Source organism: Lithobates pipiens, unplaced genomic scaffold (genome assembly GCF_037356315.1).
Source record: "Lithobates pipiens isolate NorthernLeopardFrog02 unplaced genomic scaffold, aLitPip1_a1.2 Scaffold_16, whole genome shotgun sequence".
Classification (NCBI taxonomy): domain Eukaryota; kingdom Metazoa; phylum Chordata; class Amphibia; order Anura; family Ranidae; genus Lithobates; species Lithobates pipiens.
In genome coordinates this window covers 632,041,795-632,066,929 of record NW_027507748.1, presented here as the reverse complement: position 1 = coordinate 632,066,929, position 25,135 = coordinate 632,041,795, and the positions used below count along the sequence as shown (strand labels likewise).

Below are 25,135 nucleotides of genomic sequence, written 5' to 3'. Positions count from 1 at the left end.
TTAATCGGGCAGCTCTATTCTATAATGAGGGAGAAGGGGTCTGTATTTAGTGGGGGGGAAGTCTGTACTGAGGGAGGGGAGTCTATACTTGGTGGAGGGGTGTCTTTACGGAGGGGGTATATACTTAGTGGAGAGGGGGGTCCGTACTGAGGGAGGGGGTCTATAGTTAGTGGGGGGGTCTGTACTGAGGGAAGGGGCCTAAAGTTAGTGGAGGGGGGTCTGTACTGAGGGACGGGGCTTATAGAGGGGGTCGGACTGAGGGAGGGGGTCTATAGTTAGTAGGGGGGGTCCGTACTGAGGGAGGGGGTCTATACTGGGATGATATAAGTGCTAAAACCAGCCATTCACCCAACAAATCACTCGCCGCCAAAATCCCACCAACCCCCGAAACTACATTCAACACAACCCCTCTGTCCCTGAATGGCAGTTTGGAAATGTGGTCACCCTAGGCTGGAAGTATACCTCCAGGTGAACGTGGGGCTGCACTGCACTGCAACCACCTCGCAACTGTGTGCATTGAACATGGTTGTGGTGTGGTGATGCTGCATTTAGGGGGTTAAACCGTTGTTAAGGAGGCAACATATTGCCTCTTGATCACTTGTCAAATGCTTCTGAAAAGCAATCTGAACATGAATAGCTTTTCAGAGGAGCAGCAGTCCTTGCTGCTTTTATGAAAAAGGCCTAAAAAATCAGTTCTGATGTTACACACACAGTTCTGATGTTACACACACAGTTCTGATGTTAGAGACACACACAAATACCTGTATAGGACACTTTTAAAAGTTGCAGTACGGTACCTTCCTTCGCACGGCTGGGTATTGAACCATAGAGGGAGGCAGAGAGCACAGCACACACTCCCCTTGCCTTTGCTTTCACTTTGCTGAGAGTATTAAAGAGGAAGTAAACCCTGATGGGTTTTACTTCCTCTTTTTCTCCCTGTATAGCCTGCAAATGAAAAGCATAATGGGCTAGTATGCATCACATACTAGCCCATTATGTGCCACTTACCTGCAAAAGAATTCAGCGATGTCCCCTGTGTAGGCAGCATCCATCTTCTGGCCTCTCTTCCTTCCAGGCCATGGACACGGCTCTGTGATTCGCCGGAGCCGCGTGACGTCACTCCCGCACATGCACAAGGTAGCCTGCGATTAACAGCACAGGCTAGGGAAGAAACAGCACTTCGTTTGGTTTCTTCCCTGCGCACGCGCCTTTGGAATTTTGAAAATGAAATATCTCCTAAATGGCGCACGTTTAGGAGATATTTCCACTACCTATAGGTAAGCCTTATTCTAGGCTAAACTATAGGTAGAAGTCCAAAAAGTGGGTTTACCACCACTTTAAACAGTCGGATGAGCTCTATCACTGGTGAAGTACAGTTCAGCTGGGCATTAAGAGATCGTCTCCTCTCACAGCTTATCTCTACCCACATGCCACCGGGGCCCTTCCTACTGATCTCGGGGCTCTTTACTCCCGTCGTGGGGCCCTTTCACGTGGTTTGCAGCAGACCTTCATGCCGTCTTAGGGCCCCCCCCTATCGTGGCGGAGTGCGACCTTTGCAGAGGAGAGTAGGATACAGCCCTCAATCTCCATCTCTGCACAGAATGAATGGACAGGAAGAGCTCTGTACATAGGTACATAGTAGACTTGTGCACAACGGAAAATTTCGTTTAGTTTTGGTTCGTTGTCATTCGTAAAATACATCATTTCGTTCTGTTATATTCGTTATGTTACGTTAATACGTTTTCGGATAATTCGTTATTATTCGTAGAGTGTCGAATTCATTAGTTCGTATTCGTTGAAATTCACTATTTATGTATGTATAGACATTCGTGATAATGATTCGTAGTTTGAAAAGTCGTTTGTTTATTGAATCTTTTAACACAAACAATGACAACGTCTCTTCTCCTCAGCTCAAATACAATACAACACCCTTCTCACTCAGTTCTCAGGAATGCACTTTGCCAGTAATCCATCCTCCGGCACAAAATTAATTAGCTGATTGGACTATAAGATTTACTTTTGAGCTGACCTTTTGTTTCATTAGATCTTTAAAGAATTACCGAATCATGTAGAATTCATTCGTTATATTTCTTTCGTATTCGTTGTAATTCGTTATTTTTTTATTCGGACATTCCGATGCATCCGAATGTCCGAAAGATGCAAAATTCGGCCGAATTTCGATTCGTTACGAAACGAATTGCACAAGCCTAGTACATAGTCACATATAGTTGGTAAGGTTTAAAAAAGACACAAGTCCATCGAGTCCAACCTGTGTGTGTGTGTGTGTTTTTATGTCAAGATTACATTGTATATCCCTGTATGTTGTGGTCGTTTAGGTGCCTAGCTAATAGTTTGTTGAAATTATCTATGCTCTCTGCTGAAACCACTGCTTGTGGAAGAGAATTCCACATTCATACCACTCTTACCGTAAAGAACCCTCGGTTTAATCGCTTTACCTCTATTTTAGTGAATGGCCGCAAGTCTTTTTAAATGCCCTTTCGCTGAAAAGTTTTTTCCCTATTGTGCAGTCACCAGTATGGTATTTGTAAATTGAAATCATATTCCCTCTCAAGTGTCTCTTCTTCAGAGAGAATAAGTTCAGTGCTCGCAACCTTTCCTCATAACTAATATCCTCCAGACCCTTTATTAACTTTTTTGCCCTTCTTTGTACTCGCTCCATTTCCAGTACATCCTTCCTGAGGACTGGGGCCCAGAACTGGACAGCATACTCTAGGTGAGGCCGGACCAGAGTCTTGTAGAGTGGGAGAATTCTTGTTTTATCTCTGGAGTTAATTCCCTATTAATGCATGCCAATATTTTATTGGCTTTGCTTGCAGCAGCTTGGCATTGCATGTCGTTGCTGAGCCTGTCATCTACTAGGACCCCCAGGTCCCTTTACATCCTAGATTCCCCCAGAGGTTCTCCCCCTAGTGAGTAGATTGCATTCATATTTTTGCCACCTAAATGCATTATTTTACATTTTTCCACATTAAACCTCATTTGCCATGTAGTTGCCCATCCCATTAATATGTTCAGATCTTCTTGCAAGGTTTCCACATCCTGCAGAGAAGTTATTTCCCTGCTTAGCTTAGTATAGTCCACAAATACTGAGATTGAACTGTTTATCCCATTTTCCAGGTCATTTATTAATAAATTAAATAGGATTGGTCCCAGCACAGAACACTGAGGGACCCCACTTTCCACACTGGACCATTCCGAGTACTCCACATTTATCACTACCCTCTGATTTGGCTCCTGTAGCCAGTTTTCAATCCAAGTATTCACCTTTTGGTCAATGCCAACAGACCTTAGCTTGTACAGTAAACGTTTGTGGTGAACTGTATCAAATGCTTTTGCAAAGTCCAGATACACCACATCTACAGACCTTCCTTCATCTAGATGGCAACTCACCTCCTCATAGAAGGTTAATAGATTTGTTTGGCAAGAACAATTTTTCATGAATCCCTGCTGAATACTGCTAATGATACCTTTCTCATTACTAAAACCTTGTATATAGCCCCCTTATCATCCAGTCCAAGAGCTTGCATACTAATGATGTTAGGCTAACTGGTCTTTATATTCTAGGGATATATCTTGGTCCTTTTTTAAAGATTGGAGAAAAGCCAATGTAGCACCAATCAGCTGGTACCATACCAGTCAATAGACTGTTCGTAAAAATTACAGTGTGGCAATTACTTGACTGAGTTCCTTAAGATCCCTCGGGTGCAGGCCACCTGGTCCTGGTGACTTATTTATGTTAAGTTTTTCAAGTCTGTTTCTGATTTTACCCTCTGATAACCATGAGGGTGCTTTCTGTAACGTGTCATGGGACTAAACATTGTAGTTTTGGTTACTGAAGCCTCTCGTTTCCCACCTGAAGACCTGTGAAGAATACACTCAAAACCTTTGTCATCTCACCATCCTTTGTAACCAGAATCCCTTCATCATTCTCTATGGGGCCAATATGATCTGTCCTCCCTCTTTTACTATTGATGTACTTAAAGAGGGATTCCACCAAAAAAAAAAAATATTAAAAGCCAGCAGCTATAAATACTACAGCTGCTGACTTTTAATAAATGGACACTCACCTGTCCCGGGTTCCAGCGATGCCGGCAGCCGAGGCCGATCGATCGCTCGGCTCTCGGCTGCTGCAGTCACCATTCTAGGTGATGGAATCAGGAAGTGAAGCGAATCGGCTTCACTTCCCGGTTCCCTACTGCGCATGCGCGAGCCGCGCTGCGCAATAGGAAATCTCCGCGCTGTCACTGGGACCCATGTGTGTCCCAGCAGACAGCGCGGCAGGGCAGGAAATGGCGTAGACTCCCACGGGAGTCTATGCCCGGAAGTGGGTGAAAATGCCTGTCTTTGACAGGTATCTCCACCCCCCTGAAAGGTGTCAATTGTGACACCGGAGGGGGGGAGGGATCCGATCAGCGGAGGTTCCACTTTAGGGTGGAATCCCGCTTTAAAGAATTTCTTGGGATTTTTATTACTCTCCTTCGCTATGTGCCTTTCATGTTCTCTCTTAGCTGCCCTGATTACACCCATACATTTCTGATTGCATTCTTTGTACAGCTGGAATGCTAATGATGATCCCTCAGCCTTGTATTTTTTGAAGGCCTTCTCCTTTGCTTTTATATGAATTTTTATGTTGGCATTAAGCCACCCAGGGCTTTTAATAAGTCTTTTAAATGTATTACCCTTTAGAATTCACTGGCTAATACCCTTATTTAATATGCTCCTAAAGCACACCCATTTTTTGTACAGAAACACAGTTTATTATGCTTCATTTATAAATGGACACAGGAGTAATTGGTACCGATCACTCAATGTGTCCATTCAAAAAAGCAAGGGGGCTGATAAATTATATATTTTCCGGCCCCTTTCCCTGCTTTCCAGCCTGAAAAAATACCCTCCAGCCGCCGGATAGAGAGGAGAAGCTGGCAGCGCTGTGGGGGCAGAGGAAGACCACATAGGGGCCGGGCGTAGCAGGAAACAAGTAACTTGGAGAGGCAGCGGGCACTGCATATAGAGGAACCAATGCCCTCCATTTTCCTCCTGCAGCCTCTGAATGCTCGCTGGAAGGGAGAGGAGGAGAAGCTGTTTTTTAGCGGCTGCAGGCCGTTCCTCTATATGCCACGCCTTCTATCCAGCTGTAGAACCAGATTTGACAGGGGAGCTGCACATGTCCTCTGAAGCATGGGGCTGGGTTGCAATTCTGACTTCTGGACCCCTACGTTGCGTCTCTGAAGGGAGGCCACCTGTGTCTCAAAAAATGTCACTTCTCCCTATAACACCTTTATAATAAATAGATACAGTTCTTATAACTTTTTTACATCTCTGTTACTGATCTACTTCAGTCTGTGATATTTTTGTATTTACCCTTTAGCCTGGGTTCACGCTTGTGGTGCGGTTTGAGCCATTAATTTTGTATGGCTCATATCGCATTGCATCCACACCAAAATGGTGCAGGACCCCTTTTTCTTCCCCGCACTTGAATTGCATGGATGTTCACACCAGTGCAATGCGATTATGCCTATCGCACTGCGTTTTGCAATCTATTTTGGTGTTTAGTTAATCTAACATTGACTCCTGCAGCAGATCACAAGGATGCTGTGCGATTGCTTTGCAGTGCGATCCAATGTGGGGAATCGCAGCCAATCTTGTGCTTTTCCTGCATCGCTTCAGTGTGAACCAGGGCTCAATCATAGCTGCTGTCCTTTAAACAGTTTGTACTGGTCATAAACTGTTTGCATTTAGTCTAGTGGGTGGCCCTGTCAGCCCCCTCCTGCTCAACATCCTTCCATCCTTTGACATAGTGTGTCTAGCACACGCATTTTCACTGCACGTGTTCAGAACCAATGCGGTTTTTAAATTATATATAAACTCTAATGCCGCATACACACGGTCGGAATTTCCGACAACAAATGTTCAATGTAAGCTTATTGTCGGAAATTCCGACCGTGTGTGGGCTCCATTGGACATTTTCCATCGGAATTTCCGACAAACAAATTTTGAGATCTGGATCTCAAATTTTTCGACCACAAAATCTGTTCTCGTAAATTCCGATTGTGTGTACACAATTCCGACGTAAAAAATTCCACGCATGCTCGGAATCAAGCAGAAGACCCGCACTGGCTATAGAACATAATTTTTCTTGGCTCCTCATACGTGTAGTACGCCACTGCGTTCTTGACGGTCTGAATTTCCAACAAGTTTTGTGTGACCGTGTGTATGCAAGACAAGTTTGAGTCAACATCCGTCGTACAAAAATCATGGATTTTGTTGTCGGCATGTGCAATCCATTACACTGAATTCCTTATATTTTCTCCATTTTGGTCTACAAAAAAATAACAATGAAAGGGTATTAGTTTATCTGATAAGTGATCCTGCCAAAAAATCCAATGCAGTCCTGTCCACTCTGGAGTGTTGTTCTCAACTGCTGGGCTGACATAAACATGGAGCATGCGCATATCGTAGGCAGTATCTCTCGATGGGAGATACCATTTCTCAGCCACAATTTAAACCTATACAAACAGCGGGGAAACTGGACCATTAGCACACTGTATAACTGCGCGCAACAGTGAGGCACAATGTGAGAACTACGGTCTCCCCACCGCTGTTTGTATAGGTTTCAATTGTGCCCGTGAAATGGTATCTCCCATCGAGAGATACCTCGTACAATGTGCGCTTGCACCCTGTTCACGTCACTCCAGCTGATCGGCAACTCAGCTGGAGTGCGGCTCCGTCCTGCTCATGCGCGGGCACTATTCGATAGGGGGCATTCCTGGACATAACACCGGCTCTCCCACCTCCCGCCGGATGCAGCAACTGCTAATGTGGGAGATGTGGATGGATGAAGAGCTGCGCTGTCTAGCGGCTGGCCAGTTCTCCTGCCCCCCACTTCCGCCAGATGCAGTCACTGCTAGTGCGGGAAATGTGGATAGAGGGCGAGGGGGGGGTGCTCCATACAGCTGCCGGTGCTAGTACGGGAGATCGGGATGGATGGAGAGTGGGGGGCTGGTAAAAACATGTTTACCAGCCCCTTTTCTGAACTGTGAACTGTGTTAACTATTTGTCAGTTTGTGAATGAAATATAGTAAACACTGTTTATACATATCTCTCTATACAGACACCTATCTCATTCATCCACAGTGCAGCTCAGGCTATAGAGAAAGGCACTGACTTCAGTCCCTTTCTAAAGAGACATTAGAGGTCTGTTTAGACCCCTGATGTCTCTCCAAAGCCCCCCCCCCCCCATGTAAAAAATAAATAAATTATTATAAAAAAAAAATGTACCTGGGAAAAAAAAAAAAAAGAAAGTTAAAACTTAAAATAAAACTAAAAACATAGTAAGAGCCCTTTCACACAGGTTCTGCAAAACAGATCTGTCTGCTCAGCAGGGGGATCTGTCTGCTATGCACAATATATCCCCCATCCGTCTGTTTTTGTTGGGATCAGATGGTGGTGGGTGTCAATGGACAGGAAGGGGTGCGACCAATTTAAATGGGGGGGGCGGGGGGACGTCCGATTTTAGTCTTGCATAGGGCAGCACAAAACCAAAATACACCACTGCCCATACACATGGGCATAGTTTGTCCAACAGAAGCTGGCTGTTCAACCGGCATGTGTCAGATTTGCATGCTGGAAAATCAGCAGCCAACCGACTCCAGATCAGTGCTGCCAATGGCAGAGAGCACTGATCAAAGTATTCTGGGGGTGGGGGGTTGTCCCCCTGTCAGAACACAACAGCTCAGCGTGGAAGTTCCAACCACTAACCTTGCATGGTTAGTACAGTGTCTCCGACCAGAGCTGACAGTCTTTTTTTTTTTTTTCGTTGCAACCTGCGGGGTTGCACGAAAAAAAATTGTTAGTGTGTCCCCGGCTTAAATGTGCTAGGCAATTCTGGTTTTGGCCCATTAACATAGTCAGCGGGAGGAAAGGAAGAGGAGCGGCACTAGCAAAAAAAGAGTCAGTGGAGTTATATGGGTACACTAAGGGGACCCAGCAAGCCTTTTGCCAGCATCCAATCACCTGAAGGTCGTGGCATATAACCCATTGCCTATTAATTGATTGTTGTGTCCTGTACTGTACCATAAAGATAAGTACTTTACACACCAGCTTTCAGGCTCTTCCTGTAGGTGCATGGAAGTCATTTGGCCTCACCGCAGGATCCTGGTTTGGATGTCTCTTATTGATGTTATTAATGCATGTTATTCATGTTGTAGGAGGTTGAGTTCCTGTATGTATGTGTATATATTTAGGTATACAGCAGGTAAAACAAGTATTGGACATGTCACCATTTTTCTATATACAGTACATATTTCTAAAAGTGCCATTGACATGGAATTTTCATCATACGTCGGTAACAACCCATGCAATCCATACATGCAAAGAAACCAAGACAAATAAGTTCAGAAATGAAATTATGTGTAATAAAATGGAATGACACAGGGAAAAAGTATTGAACACACTAACTGAAATTTATTTTATACTTGGTACAAAATCCTTTGTTGGTAATTACCGCTTCAAGACACCTCCTGTATGGGGAAACTAGTTGCATGCGTTGCTCAGGTCAGATGTCATTTTGGCCCATTTTTCCACACAATCTGGAAGGTTTCGTGGGCCTCTTCTATGAACTCTGATCTTTAGTTCTTTACATAGATTTTCTGTTGGCTGTTTGACAACTCGTCTGATAATTCTTTTCACTCCTCTATCAAAAATCTTGCGAGGAGCACCTGGCCATGGCCGGTTTATAGTGAAATTACGTTCTTTCCACTTCTGGATTATGGCCCCAACAGTGTTCGCGGTACATTCAGTTTAGAAATCCTTCTGTAACCAATGTCATATGTATGCTTTGCACTAATAAGGTTGCGAAGGTCTTGAGGAAGCTCTTTGCTTTTACCCATCATGCAGTGTTTCTTGTATGACACCTTGGTAATGAGACACCTTTTTATTTTATAGGCCATCAGTTGAGACTGAACCAAGCTGATATTAATTTGCACTGAGAAGGGGCAGTATTTCTTTCTAATTACTGATAGATTTCAACTGGTGTCTTGGCTTTCCATGCTTTTTGCACCTCCCTTTCTTCATGTGTTCAATGCTTTTTCCCTGTGTCATTCCATTTCATTAGACATAACTTAATTTCTGAACTTATTTGTTTTGGTTTCTTTGTATATATTGATTGCATGGGTTGTTACCGACATGTGGGGAAAATGTAATGTCAATAACACCTTTAGAAATATATTTACCTAGAAAAAGGGTGATGTGTTCAATACTTATTTTACTCGCTGACTGTATAACCAAACAGTACTGTTAATTAGTCAAGGGAATTTTAATTTTTAACGTGTTGTCACAAAACTGAAGAATGGATTTGTCTGAAATACCACCAAACAGCAATAAAGAAATCTACTGGCATCACAGGCATAGGGAATTATATCCCACTGGGTTGTTAGGTCACAGCTGGAAAGAAGCTTATAACAGGACAGCCTAAGATAAGATTTCTTCTGTAGAAGAAAAATTATTTGACCATTCCTGGGAGATGGCCCCTAATTTTCCAACGGCTGAAAAAAACAAAACAGTTGTCTAATTATCTAATGTTCTTATGAATAAATTAGAAAACATATATGAGTCGTTTTTTTCTAACTTTTTTTTTAATGGTTTAGATCTGGCGTTACTAAATTGTGGACTGCGGTCTGGTTCTGGCCCCAGTGGTTATTCTACCCAGACCGCAGCCTCGCCAAGGAGTTTCCTGTGTGTCCTCTCCCCATCGCCAGCTCGCCCGCCTGCCTACTGCTGCTATGTTCACAGCATGGCAGGCGCGGCTGGTCCATGTCTTCTGTAATATTGCTGCACTGCCTCCTCCCCACACTGCCTGTTATTCACACAAAACATGAAGTCAGTCTGTGATGGGGGGAAACAGCCTGTGATGGGGGGGGGGGATCAGTCTGTGGGGGACCAGTCTGTGATGGGGGGTCTGTGATTTGGGGGGGTCAGTCTTTGATGGGGTGTCTGTGATTGGGGGTGGTCAGTCTCTATTGGGGGGGGTCTGTGATGGGTCAGTCTGTGATTGGGGAGGGGGGGTGGTCTGTAATGGGTCAGGTCAGTCTGTGATTGGGGTCTGTGATGGGTCAGTCTGTGATTGGGGGGGGGGGGGTCTGTGATGGGTCAGTCCGTGATTGTGGGTCTGTAATGGGTCAGTCTGTGATGGGTGGTGGGTCTGTGATGGGTCAGGGCAGTCTGTGATGGGTCAGTCTGTAATGGAGGGGGGGGGGGGGGTCTGTGATGTAAAACGGGGGGTCTGTGATGGGTAAGTCTGTGATGGGGGGGTCACAGTGTGATGGGTCAGGTAAGTCAATGATGGGGGGCCTGTGATGGGTCAGTCTGTGATGGGGGGTCTGTGATGAGGCAGCCTGTGATGTAAAAGGGGGGGGGGTGTGATGTGAAAGTGAGGACTGAAGACACTGATGTAAAAGGGAGTCTGTGATTTCTGCACTAGCAAAACAAGTCTCTGAAGGGCAATAGAAAAAATTGTTTTCTGTGTGTCCTGTTCACACTGCAACAGCGCCCCTGAGTGCAGAGACTGCACATATAATATAGAAGGTGAAAATCATTGTAAGAGCGCTATCCAACATTAAATTCAGTGTGTAATAAATTCATATACTATGACGCAGTATTTAACATAGTGCGAAATAAACTTATATGTTACAGTGTTTTTTAACATGTGAATGGATGTTACTTGTTTTTGTTCATAACATTTATTATTACCCTTGAGTGTATACCGAGGACAACTTGAGCTACAACCTGAGATACAGCCTGAAGGACAACAAAGCCCAGCCATCCATATAAGCGAGAAAGACTTCAGTTCTGGGAGTCCATAGTATCTGGTGAGTGAGAGGGCACACAGGAGGGGAGCACGGATTATCTGTTTCAACGCTTGCCACTTTATTTGCACAATGACAATTTTAATCTGCACTATGAAGATTGTGGAACCTTATGGAATTTCTAAGGACTTTATTTAAAGGGGTTGTAAACCCTCATATTTTTTTTTTTACCATAATGCATTCTATGCATTAAGGTGAAAAAACTTCTCTCACTGAGCAGCCCCCCAGCCCCCTCGTTTTACTCCCCTGAGCCCCTTCATTCCCCCGTGTTATTGCTTTTAGTTTATTTTACATTTTTTGGAGGGTGCGGGCTGCAAGGCGTTTTCATGCAAGGTCAACTTTAATATCATCACAATCTATTACATCGATCCTGAACATCAACCTAAAGACCTGAAAATCAAGTGTAACGGTTTTCAGAAATGTACCTCTGATTTCACAGTTAAGATGCATCTCTGGGGTCCCTGATGTTACTGATGAATGAATATTAACTTTTTGAGCTTCTGTGTGTAGAATAGTAAATCTATCATTTCAACTACAAAATATTACTGAAACCCTGAGAATGTTGCTTTTACAGCAGATTAGTAAAACTTGATGATTTCTTCAAGGCATTTTTATTTTATACAAAGTATATTATTTTCATGGAATCTAGACATTATGAAAGTAATTACAAACAATGCAATTTAATCAAAAAGAAAACCCTTGCTTTCAACAATAAGAAACATGTCCTGATCTACAGGAAGCGATACTGTAACCTCCAGTGTGCATGTACTGCTATATATCCCAATCAAAATCCCAATTCCTGAAAAAAAATTAAAATCCCAATTTCGGGACAGAGAAAAAGCACCCCTTGCAGTGGGTGCTCCCTGCGCTGCAAGGGTTAAATGCTCATTCGGTTTGGGGGGGAGCTGCAGATTTAGAACTTAGTGCAGCCAATGCTCCAGCAGACTCCAGCACTGTCCTCTCCTCCCTGATCCTATGGGCTGTGGGTGGTCCCTCAGCACCATCACATACAATGCAGGGCCATTAGCCCTGCATTGTATGTGGAGGAGTCTGACATGTGATGGTGGCCTAGAGAGGAGCCTTTGTGGGAGCTGTTGCCTGGATATAGGAACCCTACAGGAGTGAGATGTATAAAAAGTTTTACTCCATATCGCTATGTCCCAAGACTTGAGGAGCAATTAACTCCAGCTGTGTGAGGGTCATTTTTTTGCCCAAAGTTGGGCTTTAAGAAAAGAAATCAAATGCAGAAAGCCTGACATTAATCTGTTTTTATCTTGGTTCCAGTTCTTATCTTTGTTTATCCATGCTAAGCTGCTTGAAAGATGCATTGTTCAGCTGATTGAAGGGTCCATGGAGAAGAAGGACGGCACTAGAGAGGTGAATTGGACAGTTGGCAGGAAAAATGGATTACAACCTTAGTATGTCTCTGGAACAAAGTATAAATTATTACAATTAGGCTTTTCATTAAAGCACAAGCTTGGTTTAAGACTTTTCTTTGAAATGCTATGCTTGCTTGATCACGTTGGAGAATGTGTGGGACAAAAATCACACCATTGACATTTTCCCAGAGTTTGAATGCAGTGCCACAAAACAACATAGACCTCCAAGGCAAAAAAGTACAAATCCGCTCCAGGCTTAGCCCATTGCCCTTTCACACATATACATATCGTTGTACTTGCTGAGCACCAAGTTCTGCCACATAAACTGAACCAGTCGTTATACTGACATCTAGAAGATGAGGCCGAACGCCGTCAGCCATCTGGATAGTGCTGACCACTTGGCATTGTCCAATCTGTCCTATAGGTGGGAAGGACAGAAACAGCAGGCGGCTTATGTTCAGCTGGGCCACGACTATATACTTCCTGTCCGCTGTTATCCTGCAACAACAACAGAAGAAATATCACCAGGGAGCTATTAGTTTAGCAAAACTGTATTTGTTAAAGCTGAAGTTTAGGTATGGCATGTACTCTGTAATTACATTTAGCCAGTGTGGACCAACGTAATTATGTAGGTGCCATACCTGCGAGAACCCCCGTAGAAGATGAAAATTACTATAGTAGGCACTGCTACTACAGTGACCTTTCTTTTCCCTTTCCTCCTTCCTCTCTCTCTCTCAGTTCTGGGGTTAGTTAATATATGATAACATTATGTATACCATGTGTATGCTTTTTTGCATAAAAATGATATGCATCTCTTGCTGTACTGTGAATTAGCATGTATTTTTGCTTTCAGAATATACGTTGTCCTTTTGCATTTATATATGAGATAGGAGGTCCTGAGGAAGCGGTGACTCCACGAAATGCGTCAACCTCTTTTCCTGTCTCATCTATAACCACCATGGATTGTATCCATCAGATGGAGAAGGATTCGGGGGTATCAATGTATAGACACACAAAAGAAAAATGTTTCAAACTGTTATAGTGGATGAAATAAACATTTGTATACTTTTTTAATATAATCAATGTATTTTGTGCTTATTGGAGGGGTACTTAAAATCCTATCTATACATAGCTGTACCACTCATTGACTTTGAGGAAGAAACCCTCAATTAGCACATATATTTAGCAAGAACCTTCCTCAAACGCACTCCAATTTAGTTACAGTGACCTCCACTAACTTCCAGGACCTGTGCTGAGCGACCGTCCTACTGTTTACAAAACACAGGAGGTCACTCACTTGACATGGGCACCATTCAGGACACTTTGCATTCCCTCAACAAATGCAAAGCTTTCTCTGACATCACAATCCTTGATGAGGTTGCAGACAATAACCTACTTTCTCCATAATGCGATTGTATCCCCATCCTGCTGACTGATAACATGTGAAATACTATGTTAAATGCCGTTCTCTACATTTGCCTAAAAACAAAATGTTAACTCTCTGTATTTGTCCAGACTATTGTAAAATATTAAATAATGTGTAAAAAAAAAAACAAAAAAAAAAAAAACTTGATGAGGGTTTTTAGACTATTTTCCAATCTAAACGGACAAAAAAAAATTTTGGCTTTAGAATAACTTTAAACAGAGAGGTGCGATTATAGTGAAATACAGAGCTCCTTATAGTGGCTAATGTATAAACTTATTTTCTGTCTGACTCCGTGTCAACATACCTATGGGGTCAGGGGTTGGAGCTAACCTATATGTTTGCTGACATAAAGCAAAGCTGGGAAAGTAAAATTACGGTAAGTTCTAGAAAACAGTTTTCCATATTCCTGGCTCATCTCATGTCAACTCCGTCCCCTGACCCCATAATTATACTGACATGTGGGAGATCTAGGGAAACTAAATTATAGTGAGTACTAGAAAACTATTTTTGTAATATTTATTGCACAAAGAAAAATATGGGAGAACAAACTCATAAAAGGAATGTAGGGTAAATACTGCAATAATAACACGAAAAGCATGCTCACTGTAAATATATCATACTTTCTAAATAATAACTGATCTGGCTTTCAGTTTAGTGTAGTCGGGATAATTAAAGGGGATTTCTGGCTGGCGTACAGAAATATGCTTATTCGTTTGGCATTATAGAAAACAGGGTTTTGTGTAGCCCAGCAGAACTCTCTGAGTGTAAATTAAAGGATAACTCAATTTTTCCACACACTTTAAGTTCATTTGGGCCAAGCTGTATGTAGTCGTGGCTACATACAGTGTTCTGGGTGCGAGCCGAGAATTCCTGTCTCATATCTGGTCCAGCGCAGCCGCTCAGAGCAAGCAATGTATTCTAGCAATGAATACAAAGCTTCCTCTAATTGGCTGAGTCAAGAGAGGCGAGGTGATGATGTCACAACCTCAGAGACAGCTTTGTATTCATTGCTAGAATACGTTGCTTGCTCTGAGCAGATGAGCGCCTGCTGCGCTGCACTCTTCTGTGTTCCGTGTATGAGACAGAAAGTCTCCGCTCGCACCTGGAACACAACTGCAGTTTGCTGTATGTAGCCACAGCTACATACAGTTTATACTTAAAATTTAATGGCATGCCAGTCTAAAGGCCTGTACATACGATCAGACTTTTTGACAACAAACATGCAAATTAGCTGTTTTAAGGTAACATCCGACCGTGTGTACGCTCCTTTGGACAAACTTTTTCGGTTTTCATCTGACTTTTGTTGGCTGTGTGAATGGACAAACTTTCTGGCAACAAAAGTCCAATGGAGGATGTGTACACAAAACCATCTGACTTTTGTACAAAGTACAAACACGCATGCTCAGAACCAATGCAAAAGATCAGACAACAATACAGAAGTTGACCAAAGGGTGGCGCCAGAGTAACTGAACATCCTCTTTTGAAGTGTCATCAGTATGTTGAAACGTCACTATGTTCGTGTTTGTTGCCTAAAAAGTCTGATCGCGTGTATGCAATACAAATTTACGGCCAACGCCCTTTGTACAAAAGTCCACGGGACAGTTTGTACAATGTCCGATCGTGTGTATGAGGCTTAAGTCCGTAGGGTTCAATATTGAGTTGGTCCACCCTTTGAAGCTGTAACAGCTTCAACTCTCCTGGGAAGGCTGTCCACAAGGTTTAGGAGTGTGTCTATGGGAATTTTTGGGCATTGATGTTGGACAAGAAGGCTTGGCTCGCAGTCTCCGCTCTAATTCATCTCAAAGGTGTTACATAAGGTTGAGGTCAGAACTCTGTGCAGACCAGTCAAGTTCCTCTACCCCAAACTCGCTCATCCATGTCTTTATGGACCTTGCTTTGTGTACTGGTCTAAATCATTTGGTGGAGGGGGGGTTATGATGTGGGGTTGTTTTTCAGGGGTTGGGCTTGGCCCCTTAGTTCCAGGGAAGGAAACTCTTAAGGCGTCAGCATACCAAGACAATTTTTTGAACAATTTAATGCTCCCAACTTTGTGGGAACAGTTTGGGGAGGGCCCTTTCCTGTTTCAAAATGACTGCGCACCAGTGCCCAAATCAAGGTCCATAAAGACACGGATGAGTGGGGTTTGGGGTGGAGGAACATTATTGACCAGTCCTGACATCAACCCAATAGAATGCCTTTGGGATGAATTGGAGCGGAGACTGCGAGCCAGGCCTTTTCGTCCACATCAGTGCTTGACGTCACCAATGCGCTTTCAGAAAGAATGGTCAAACATTCCAATAGACACAATTCTAAATCTTGTGGACAGCTTTCCCAGAAGAGTTGAAGCTGTTAAAGCTGTAAATGGTGGGCCAACTCAATATTGAACCCTACAGACTAAGACTGAGATGCCATTAACGTTCATGTGCGTGTAAAGGCAGGCGTCCCAATACTTTTGGTAATATAGTGCAGTTTGTTTGGGCCAGCTTGGCCCAAATGACCTATGTAAAGTGTCTGGAAAAATTGAGTTCTTCTTTTAACATAAACCTAAGCATAAAAATGAAGAAAATGCTGCTTATAATTAACAAAGGGGAACCAGCCCCTTTTGTTAATTGGGAGTGATCCATTCTCTGTTCTGTGGCTGTGACAGAGCTCAAAGCACAGAGAAAGGAGAGCTGAAGCTGCATACTCTTATCTTTCTGCTCGTCTGCTCGCTCAGCACAGAGCAGAAGGGAGGAGGAGGCTTGTTAATTCTGCCAGCTCTGCTTGTGTAGCGTGATCACTGCATGAGCAGTGTGAGGGATGTGAACTCTCTGCAGACAGCTCACATCCCACATAACAAGGTCGCACCTGGTGGGTATCTGTGGCAGTTTTCTATATGGAAAACTGCCGCATTCCCTCTGTTAATTAGGTGCAGATCTGTACTAGTTTCTATTCCATTCTAATATCCAAACTGGCTTGGGTGGTGCAGACAGACCTGAAACACATCTATCTGCTTAGTGAATGTGACACATGCCACTTCCAACATTATATTGAAGCGAGGAGTTTAGTTTGTTCCTCGGAATGACTTTGAATATCCAAGAAACTTTGTGCCTTTTTTTTAAACTCAGAAACAATGTTTCCAGAACCACCATAAGGATTACGTGTTCTATTGAGCCATTATTTCTGATAACAGATGGCAGTTTGTGTTTATGCACCACAAATGGTAAAATATAAATCTTTTGCAGCAATGAATGTTTTACTACATGACAGAACTTATTACTCAACAGCTGACAATGCCCACTTTAGACCTCACGTATTTTAAATAAATTGTCCAATTATACCTGACTGAGTAGGGCCCGTCTTCAGAGAAACAGGTGTCCCAGGTTCCAATCCATTCCCCAGTGATGCTATCAAACACCTGTATCCTTTTATTGCCCCGATCTGCAACCCAAACCTGTACATGGTCAGACAACAATCTTTCATCAGGACAGTTCAGTCTGGGGAATAAAACACTGATAACCATTTATTTAAACAAAAGCCAAATAATTTACTTATGATCTCTTTTACACTTAGGTTGGGGGAGGTAAAAACGTGAGGCAGCATTGGGGGAGTACACACGTGGTGGCACTAATGCTTTGCATGGTGGCAAGAATTATCCCCGTTGCTGCGTTCAAGGGGCAGTACCGCTCACTGAACACAACCCATTCAACTAAATGTGCTTGTCCCGCCAACCAGGTGCAATGCAGTGGCAAAGTGCGGTGTTTGAAGGGATAAAACAGGCGGTGAGGAAGTGCTTTAGATGCTCTCTTAGGAGGGATCGGAACACGAGCTGCTCTTCAGAGAGCATTGCTGGAATGCATGAGCAAACTGCAGCTCCTGCAAACACACATAGAATATACAAACCCTATGTAGATAGTGTCCCTGCTGGGAACTGAAAACAGGACCTCAATGCTGGAAGAGAACCACGCTTACCACTTTGCTACCCTGCTACCTATAGCACATGGGGGTCATTTTTCATCTGCTTAAATGCTTAAAATAATAAAAATGATAGCTAATTGGTTACAATAGATTAATTGGTGACTATATTTGCTTGCATGCAAACCACCTTAAAGGCCCATACACACAATCAGACTTTTTGACAACAAACATCCAAATAAGCTGTTTTGGAGCAACATCCGACCGTGTGTACACTCCATCGGACAAACTTTTTCGGTTTTCATCAGACTTTTGTTGGCTGTGCGAACGGACAAACTTTCTGGCAACAAAAGTCTGATGGAGCAAAGTCTGATCGTGTGTACAGAAAACCATAGGACTTTTGTACAAAGTACAAACACGCATGCTCAGAACCAATGCAAAAGATCAGACAACAATACAGAAGTTGACCAAATGTGGCGGTATAGAGCAGAAAAACCACATGATTTGGTGAAAGTTGGCTGAAAAAGTCCTGCTGTGTGTATGGAATACAAGTTCTCGGCCGATGCCCTTTGTACAAAAATCCAAGGGAAAGTTTGTACAAAGTCCTATCGTGTGTATGAGGCGTAAGATGATATAAGGCTGGGTTCACACAGATTTGAATGGAATGTGGATTTCCATGCATCCAATTTGCATGACAGGAGAGTGTAACTGGCTCTCGATGGAGTTGGTTCACACAACTCTGGGGCAGCATTTCAGGTCTGAATTCAGCCAAAAATTGGGACCTAAACCAGTGAACGGATGCACTGGACCTCCTGCTGTGCCCTGCAGCCGCACATAGTGTGACCCGGCCTTATTGTCATGTCTCAAAGTACATTTTACCAATTTGCTTGAAGTTGTATGACAGGTAATTAACCACCTCCCGCCCGCCCTATAGCCGAATGACGGCCGTAGAGCAGGCGGGTTCCTTCGCCTGGCCGTCCCTGGATGGCCTTGTGTTTACTTCCGCAATGCACACCGCCGGGGGTGCGCATCGCGGAAGTTTTGTATTTGCCGTGTCTCCCGGAGACAGGCAAATACAGATCGCCGTGAACGGCCAATCAAAGCGGCCGTTCACAGCGCGATCGCAGCTGCCAATGAGAGATGATCTCATATGTAAACATATGAGATCATCTCCCATTGCCGTGTCTCTCCCTCCTCACACAGAGACAGCGTGTGAGGAGGGAGAGCGATCTGTAAGTCATCCCCAGTGCCATCTGTCAGCCCCAGTGCCATCTGTCAGCCCAGTGCCATCTGCCAGTAGTGCCAGTGCCACCTGCCAGTGCCAGCGCCAGTGCCACCTGCCAGTGCCACCTGCCAGCGCCAGTGCCTGCCGTCAGCCCCAGTGCCGCCAGCGCCAGTGCCACCAGCGCCAGTGCCACCTGCCAGCGCCAGTGCCATCCGTCAGCCCCAGTGCCGTCAACCCCAGTGCCGCCAGTGCCGTCAGCCCCAGTGCTCCCAGTGCCACCTGCCAGTGCCACCTGCCAGCACCAGTGCCACCTGCCAGCACCAGTGCCATCCGTCAGCCCCAGTGCCATCAGCCCCAGTGCCGTCAGTGCCAGTGCCACCTGCCAGCGCCAGTGCCACCTGCCAGCGCCAGTGCCATCCGTCAGCCCCAGTGCCGTCAGCCCCAGTGCCGTCAGTACCACCTGCCAGTGCCACCTGCCAGCACCAGTGCCGCCAGTGCCAGTGCCGCCAGTGCCACCTGCCAGTGCCACCTGCCAGCACCAGTGCCACCTGCCAGCACCAGTGCCACCTGCCAGCGCCATCCGTCAGCCCCAGTGCCGTCAGCCCCAGTGCCACCAGCCCCAGTGCCGCCAGTGCCACGTGCCAGTGCCAGCGCCAGTGCCATCCGTCAGCCCCAGCGCCGTCAGCCCCAGTGCCGTCAGCGCCAGTGCCACCTGCCAGCACCACCTGCCAGCGCCATCTGCCAGCCGCAGTGCCATCTGCCAGGCCCATTTGCCAGAGCAATTAGCCAGAGCAAATAGCCAGCACCATCTGCCAGTGCCAGCCCCAGTGCCATCTGTCAGCGACATCTGCCAGCGACATCTGTCAGCCCTATCTGCCTCCAGTGCCATCTGCCTCCAGTGCCACGTGTCGTCAGTGCCACGTGGGGTCACTTTGTGGGCATTTCCATTGTCCTGGTGCTCCAGGGCCTTCAAAACTGTAATAGGTGGTTGAGAAATAAGATGTGTAATTTATGCTCCTAGAACGCCTGATGGTGCTATTTCAATATTGGGCCTCTGTATGTGGCCAGGCTGTGTAAAAGTCTCACACATTTGGTATCGTAATACTCAGAAGGAGTAGCAGAACGTAGTTTGGGGTGTCATTTGTGGTATACACATGTCATGTGAGAGAAATAACCTATTACATTGAAAATTTTGTGATAAAAAAAAAATCTTCATTTTGCAAAGAATTGTGGGAAAAATATGACAACATCAAAAACCTCACCATGCATCTTAGTAAATACCTTGGAATGTCTACTTTCAAAAAAGGGGTCATTTGGGGGGTATTTGTACTTTCCTGACTTGTTCGGGTCGCAAGAAATGAGATAGGCCACCAGTACATCAGGTGTGATCAATTTTGTGCGATTCGCACCACAGCTTGTAGACTCTCTAACTTTCACAAAGACCAAATAATATCCACTAATTTGGGTTATTTTTACCAAAGATATGTAGCAGTATAAATTGTGGCCAAAATTTATGAAAAAAAAATTATACTTTGCAAAATTTTATCACAGAAACAAAGAAATATGCGTTTTTTTTCAAAATTTCCGGTCTTTTTTCATTTATAGCGTAAAAAATAAAAACCCCAGAGGTGATCAAATACCACCAAAAGAAAGCTCTATTTGTGGGAAAAAAAGGACACAAAATTCATTTGGGTACAGTGTTGCATGACTGAGTAATTGTCATTCAAAGTGTGAGAGCACCAAAAGCTGAAAATTGGTCTGGTCAGGAAGGGTGTTTAAGTGCCCAGTAAGCAAGTGGTTAAAAGGTATCTATAAACTGACATCAGGAATCTGTTGTGGACTCCTAGCAATGCCGTATTATATTATTGAGAGGTTTAGGATGCCAGGAGACAGGGCGTGGTTTAGTATCATTTGACCGCCGTGATTGACTGTCACGACGGCCATGTGATCCGAAAACTCCCAATCGCATGCAGCAATCAGGAGCTTTCGGTTAGGCACCGGTAACTGTGCAAGAAGCACGCAGAACATGCGCTTTTGACCGCAATTCACGCAAATATGCAGCCTCTTGGTGTCAAGGCCCAGGCGCTGAGAGGCCACATATTTGCGTGCGGCAGACGCCAAGGGTTTAATAACATGTTACACTCATATTTAGGGTGTAACATGTAGCATGTTACTAATGCAGCAGCCACCCTCACCCCTCCGGTCACCCATTGTGACAGTTGGGTGGGGATCCTCTCCCACACCCGCTGTCATAATCTAAAAACAGTGCAACTGTGTGGAGCGTCATTCATTCACAAAAGTCCCTGAAAGAATGAACTACACGTCCCCTCTCCCACTGTGGCAGAGGGCTTGAAGTTCTCAATGAACTGCCAGGGCGCTGATGAGCAATCTTGTATTTGATACTACCTGCAATTCGGCAACTCTCTGACATTTTGGGAGGTACGGCAGGAGCCTGACATTGCATCTCCAATCTGTTGATTGCGGGTGCAATGCTTTGCAGGCTCCTAAGAAAAAAAATGAAATGCACATTTTTTACCTGCAAAAATTTGCATTTATTTTTTATTTTTTAAAGAGGAAGTAAAGGCAATATATGTATAAAAAAAAAAATGCATGCGCACGGGAGCCGACACAAGCAGCATATCGCCGCGATCTGCGGCCTGCCCAGTGCGCCTGCTTGCCGCTGTCTACGGTGGCTGTCTTTTTTGTAAATATCTCCTAAAACGTATAGGTTTAGGAGATATTTCTTGGACCTATAGGTAAGCCTTAATCTAGGCTTACCTGTAGGTCAAAGTGGTTTGTAAGGGTTTACAACCACTTTAGGTGAACTTAGCCTTTGAAGGGTTAGTTCACCTTTATCTAAACACTGCCTGTATACATAAGGGGCATCTGTAGATAAAAACAAACTGTGCCACTTTGACTAAAGTTGAATAATGCCCTTGCTGTAAGTGTAGGCCAGTTACGTACCTCATAAGGGCTGACTGAAGAATTCCCAGGATGTTGCTAAAAGAGGCTTAGCTGTTACTGTTCACCTCCAGGAGTGAGCTCTTAAATGCTGAGCTCTCGTCCACTGCATTAAGGAAGAGAAAACGCATGTGAGGGGGTTTGAATCAGAGAAAACTCACCCCTGTGATGGTGAAGGTGAACAGTAACAGCTGGGCCTCTCTTAGCATCGATCTCGACCCCTTACCATGTGATCAGCTGTCAGCCATTCACAGCTGATCATGTGATGTCAACACAGCCGGTAATCGGCTGTCAGCGCGAGGAGAAAAAAAAAAGCCAATCACCAGCGGCAGTGAGAGGGACATCAGTCCCAATCACTGCGATGTGCCCCAGCTCCTCAGTGCCCACCAGCGCCACCTGCCAGTGCCCACAGTGCCACCTGTCGGTGCCCACAGTGCCATCTATCAGTGCCCACAGTGCCATCTATCAGTGCCCACAGTGCCACCTATCAGGGTCGCACATCTGTGCCACCTACCAGTACCCATCAGTGTCATCTACCAGTGTCCATCAGTGCCACCTACCAGTGCCCATCAGTGCCACCTATCAGTGCCACCCATTCGGGCCCATCAGTGCAGCCTTGTCTGTGCCCATCAGTACCGACTTATCTGTCCCCATCAGTGCCACCTTATCTGTGCCTATCGGTGCCGCTTTAACTGTGCCTATCAGTGCCATCAGTGCAGCCTACCAATACATACCAGTGCAGCCTCATCGGCGCATATTATTGAAGAAGAAAAATTACCTGTTTACCTGTATTACAAATTATTAAACATGATTTTTATTTTATTTTTTCAAAATTTACTATTTTTTTTTTGTTTGTTTAGCAAAAAATAAAAGCCCCAGCTGTGATTAAATACCACCAAAAGAAACCTCTATTTGTGGGAAAAAAAATGATAAAAATTTCATTTGGGTACAGTGTTGTATGACCGTGCAATTGTCATTCAAAGTGCGTCAAGGCTTACCTATAGGTATTGAAAAAATCTCCTAAACCTGTACAGTTTAGGAGATATTTCCAGTGCATTCAGCCAGTGAAATCACTGTCCACGGGTGCCGTTCCTTTCCGAGCCTGTGCCGTGAGCGATGGCTCCCACACTGTGATTGGCTGGAGCCCGAAAACCTGGAAGAAGCTCTGGGAAAGATGCCGGCCGTGATAGCGGTGTGCGGGGCCCGCTGCAACAGCTTTGTTTTAAGGTAAATATTTCATAATGAGCTAGTATGTGATGCATACTAGCTCATTATGCCTTTGTCTTGCAGTTATTTGTTTTTTTGGGGGGGGAGGCGCTTTAATAGTAATATAGTTCTGGTGTCACAATAATCAAAGTAGCCTTACACGTCCAAATTCGTCCACTGCGACACAATGAGGAATATAGAATTCACCAGGCTTTGTTCCATTACCTCCCAAAGTCCATTCAACATTGAAATCTAAAAGTAAAAAAATACATCAGTTAATTTTTTATTTTTTTAAAACCTGCAAAGCAAAAGGCATAATGAGCTAGTATGCACCGCATACTAGCTCATTATGAAATACTTACCTTAGAACGAGGCCCCGACATCTGGCCCGATCCACGCCGAGGGAGCCGACATGCTCCCTCGGCGTCTCTTCCGGGTATCGCGGCTCCGGCGCTGTGAGTGGCCGGAGCCGCGATATCGTCACTCCCACGCATGCGCGCGGGAGATTTCAGTCCGGCCGGACGAGCGCTGCCGGATTTTCACGGAGAGAACCCCCTTGTGCGCATGCGCCGCTGCAGTCAGCGGCGCATACCGAGGGGAATATCTCCTAAACCGTACAGGTTTAGGAGATATTTTTTTTACCTACAGGTAAGCCTTATTATAGGCTTTCCTGTAGGTAAAAGTTAAAAATTTGGGTATACAACCACTTTAAAACATAGAGAGCAGATTCTAGGCAGATGGCGGAAACAAAAAGTATCAAATATCAAGCTTTATGTAAGGTCCCTTTCACACTGCCAGCGCCCGGGAGTCAGCGGTAAAGCGTAGTTTTAGCTGCACTATTCGACCGCTAACGGGCCGGTTTTAACCCCCCGCAAGCGGCTGAGAAAGGGTTAAAAACCACTGCAAAGCGCTGCCACAGCAGCGCTATGCCCGCGGTATAGCCGCGCTGCCCCATTGATTTCAATGGGCAGGAGCGGTGAAGGAGCAGTGTATACACTGCTCCAAAGATGCTGGCAGGACTTTTATTAGCGTCCTGCCAGCGCACCGTAGGGCTTTCACATTGGAGAGACAGCAGCGGCTGTTTCAGGGCGCTTTGCAGGTGCTATTTTTAGCGATTTAGCGCCTGAAAAGCACCCCAGTGTGAAAGGGGTCTAACAATAAAAACAGATGTGAGAAAACTGCATTACTCACAGACATCTTATACTACTTAGGGATTCCAGCTTGTGTGATCTTTGCACCTCTGTTCCCAGCGCCACCTACCTGCCAAAGCCATTTTGAGGGGTATTACACTTGCAGCTGGATTAAGGTAGTCACACACCATTCGAATCACTCAAGTCAATCGATTCCCCCATCCACAATATACAGTGTACAGTGTGGATGGAGGAATCTGCACTGCATGCTATTGTATTCTGACAGCCACAGTCCGGTGGCAGACTGAATTCCCTGAACAACATCTCATTGGATGCAATCACTGTTTGATAATTTTCCAGTTTGACTTTTGTTGATCCGGGTGGTGCTTGCAAGGCCATAAACATTTTGAATTTCGTCCGATTCGGCTGAAATTCTAGCCATATATGACAAGCTTTATAGTACATAAAACCTGTTCTGTTTTTGTTATGCTGTATCAGGGGGCAGAGCTGGGCACAATGGTGGGTAAATGTTAGCAGCCCAGTCTCCTAGAGCTATAAGAAACATTTGAGTGATATACTTGAGCAAAACCAAACCATTTAGAATGTTGGCCTTTACTAAAAGAACGGTGACCTGTTTGGCTTTGGTAAGGTCAAACATTTGTCTATGCTGGCGTGTAATAGTGAAAAGTGTAATAAAGACAAGTAATAATCACTGTACCTTTAGTAAGCATAAGAAGTCTGTTGTTAAGCCCGCCATCACCATCCACTATATACACATCTCCGTTTGTTTTAACAAAAATATCTGCAGGTTGATCGAACTGGAGCGGACTCAGACTTGACCCCGCTTTGCCTGGGGTACCAAGGACTGTAAGGAGCTTTCCAGACAGTGAATACTGTTTTACTGTATGCCCATACTGTCCTGTAGAAAGTTCAAAGGGACAATTAAAAGAGAATACAGTATTATTCATGCACAAGACTAATATATTTACATTGCAAAGACTTCCTTAAAGCTGAACTCCAGCAAAACTGGT

The 25,135-nt window shown here is 44.7% G+C and overlaps 1 protein-coding gene across 1 annotated transcript in view; it reads right to left on the bottom strand.

Annotated features, from left to right (window-relative positions):
* Positions 1–11,478: 11,478 nt before the first annotated feature.
* Positions 11,479–25,135, bottom strand: part of NHLRC3 (NHL repeat containing 3) — a 33,396-nt gene continuing 19,739 nt past the window's right edge. The window contains exons 5-8 of the mRNA XM_077484193.1: positions 24,823–25,023; positions 23,135–23,226; positions 17,009–17,121; positions 11,479–12,760 (exon numbers count right to left, since the gene is read on the bottom strand). Of these exons, the coding sequence (XP_077340319.1) occupies positions 12,535–12,760; positions 17,009–17,121; positions 23,135–23,226; positions 24,823–25,023 (632 nt within the window). The 3' untranslated portion in view covers positions 11,479–12,534. The remainder of the gene's footprint in view (positions 12,761–17,008; positions 17,122–23,134; positions 23,227–24,822; positions 25,024–25,135) is intronic.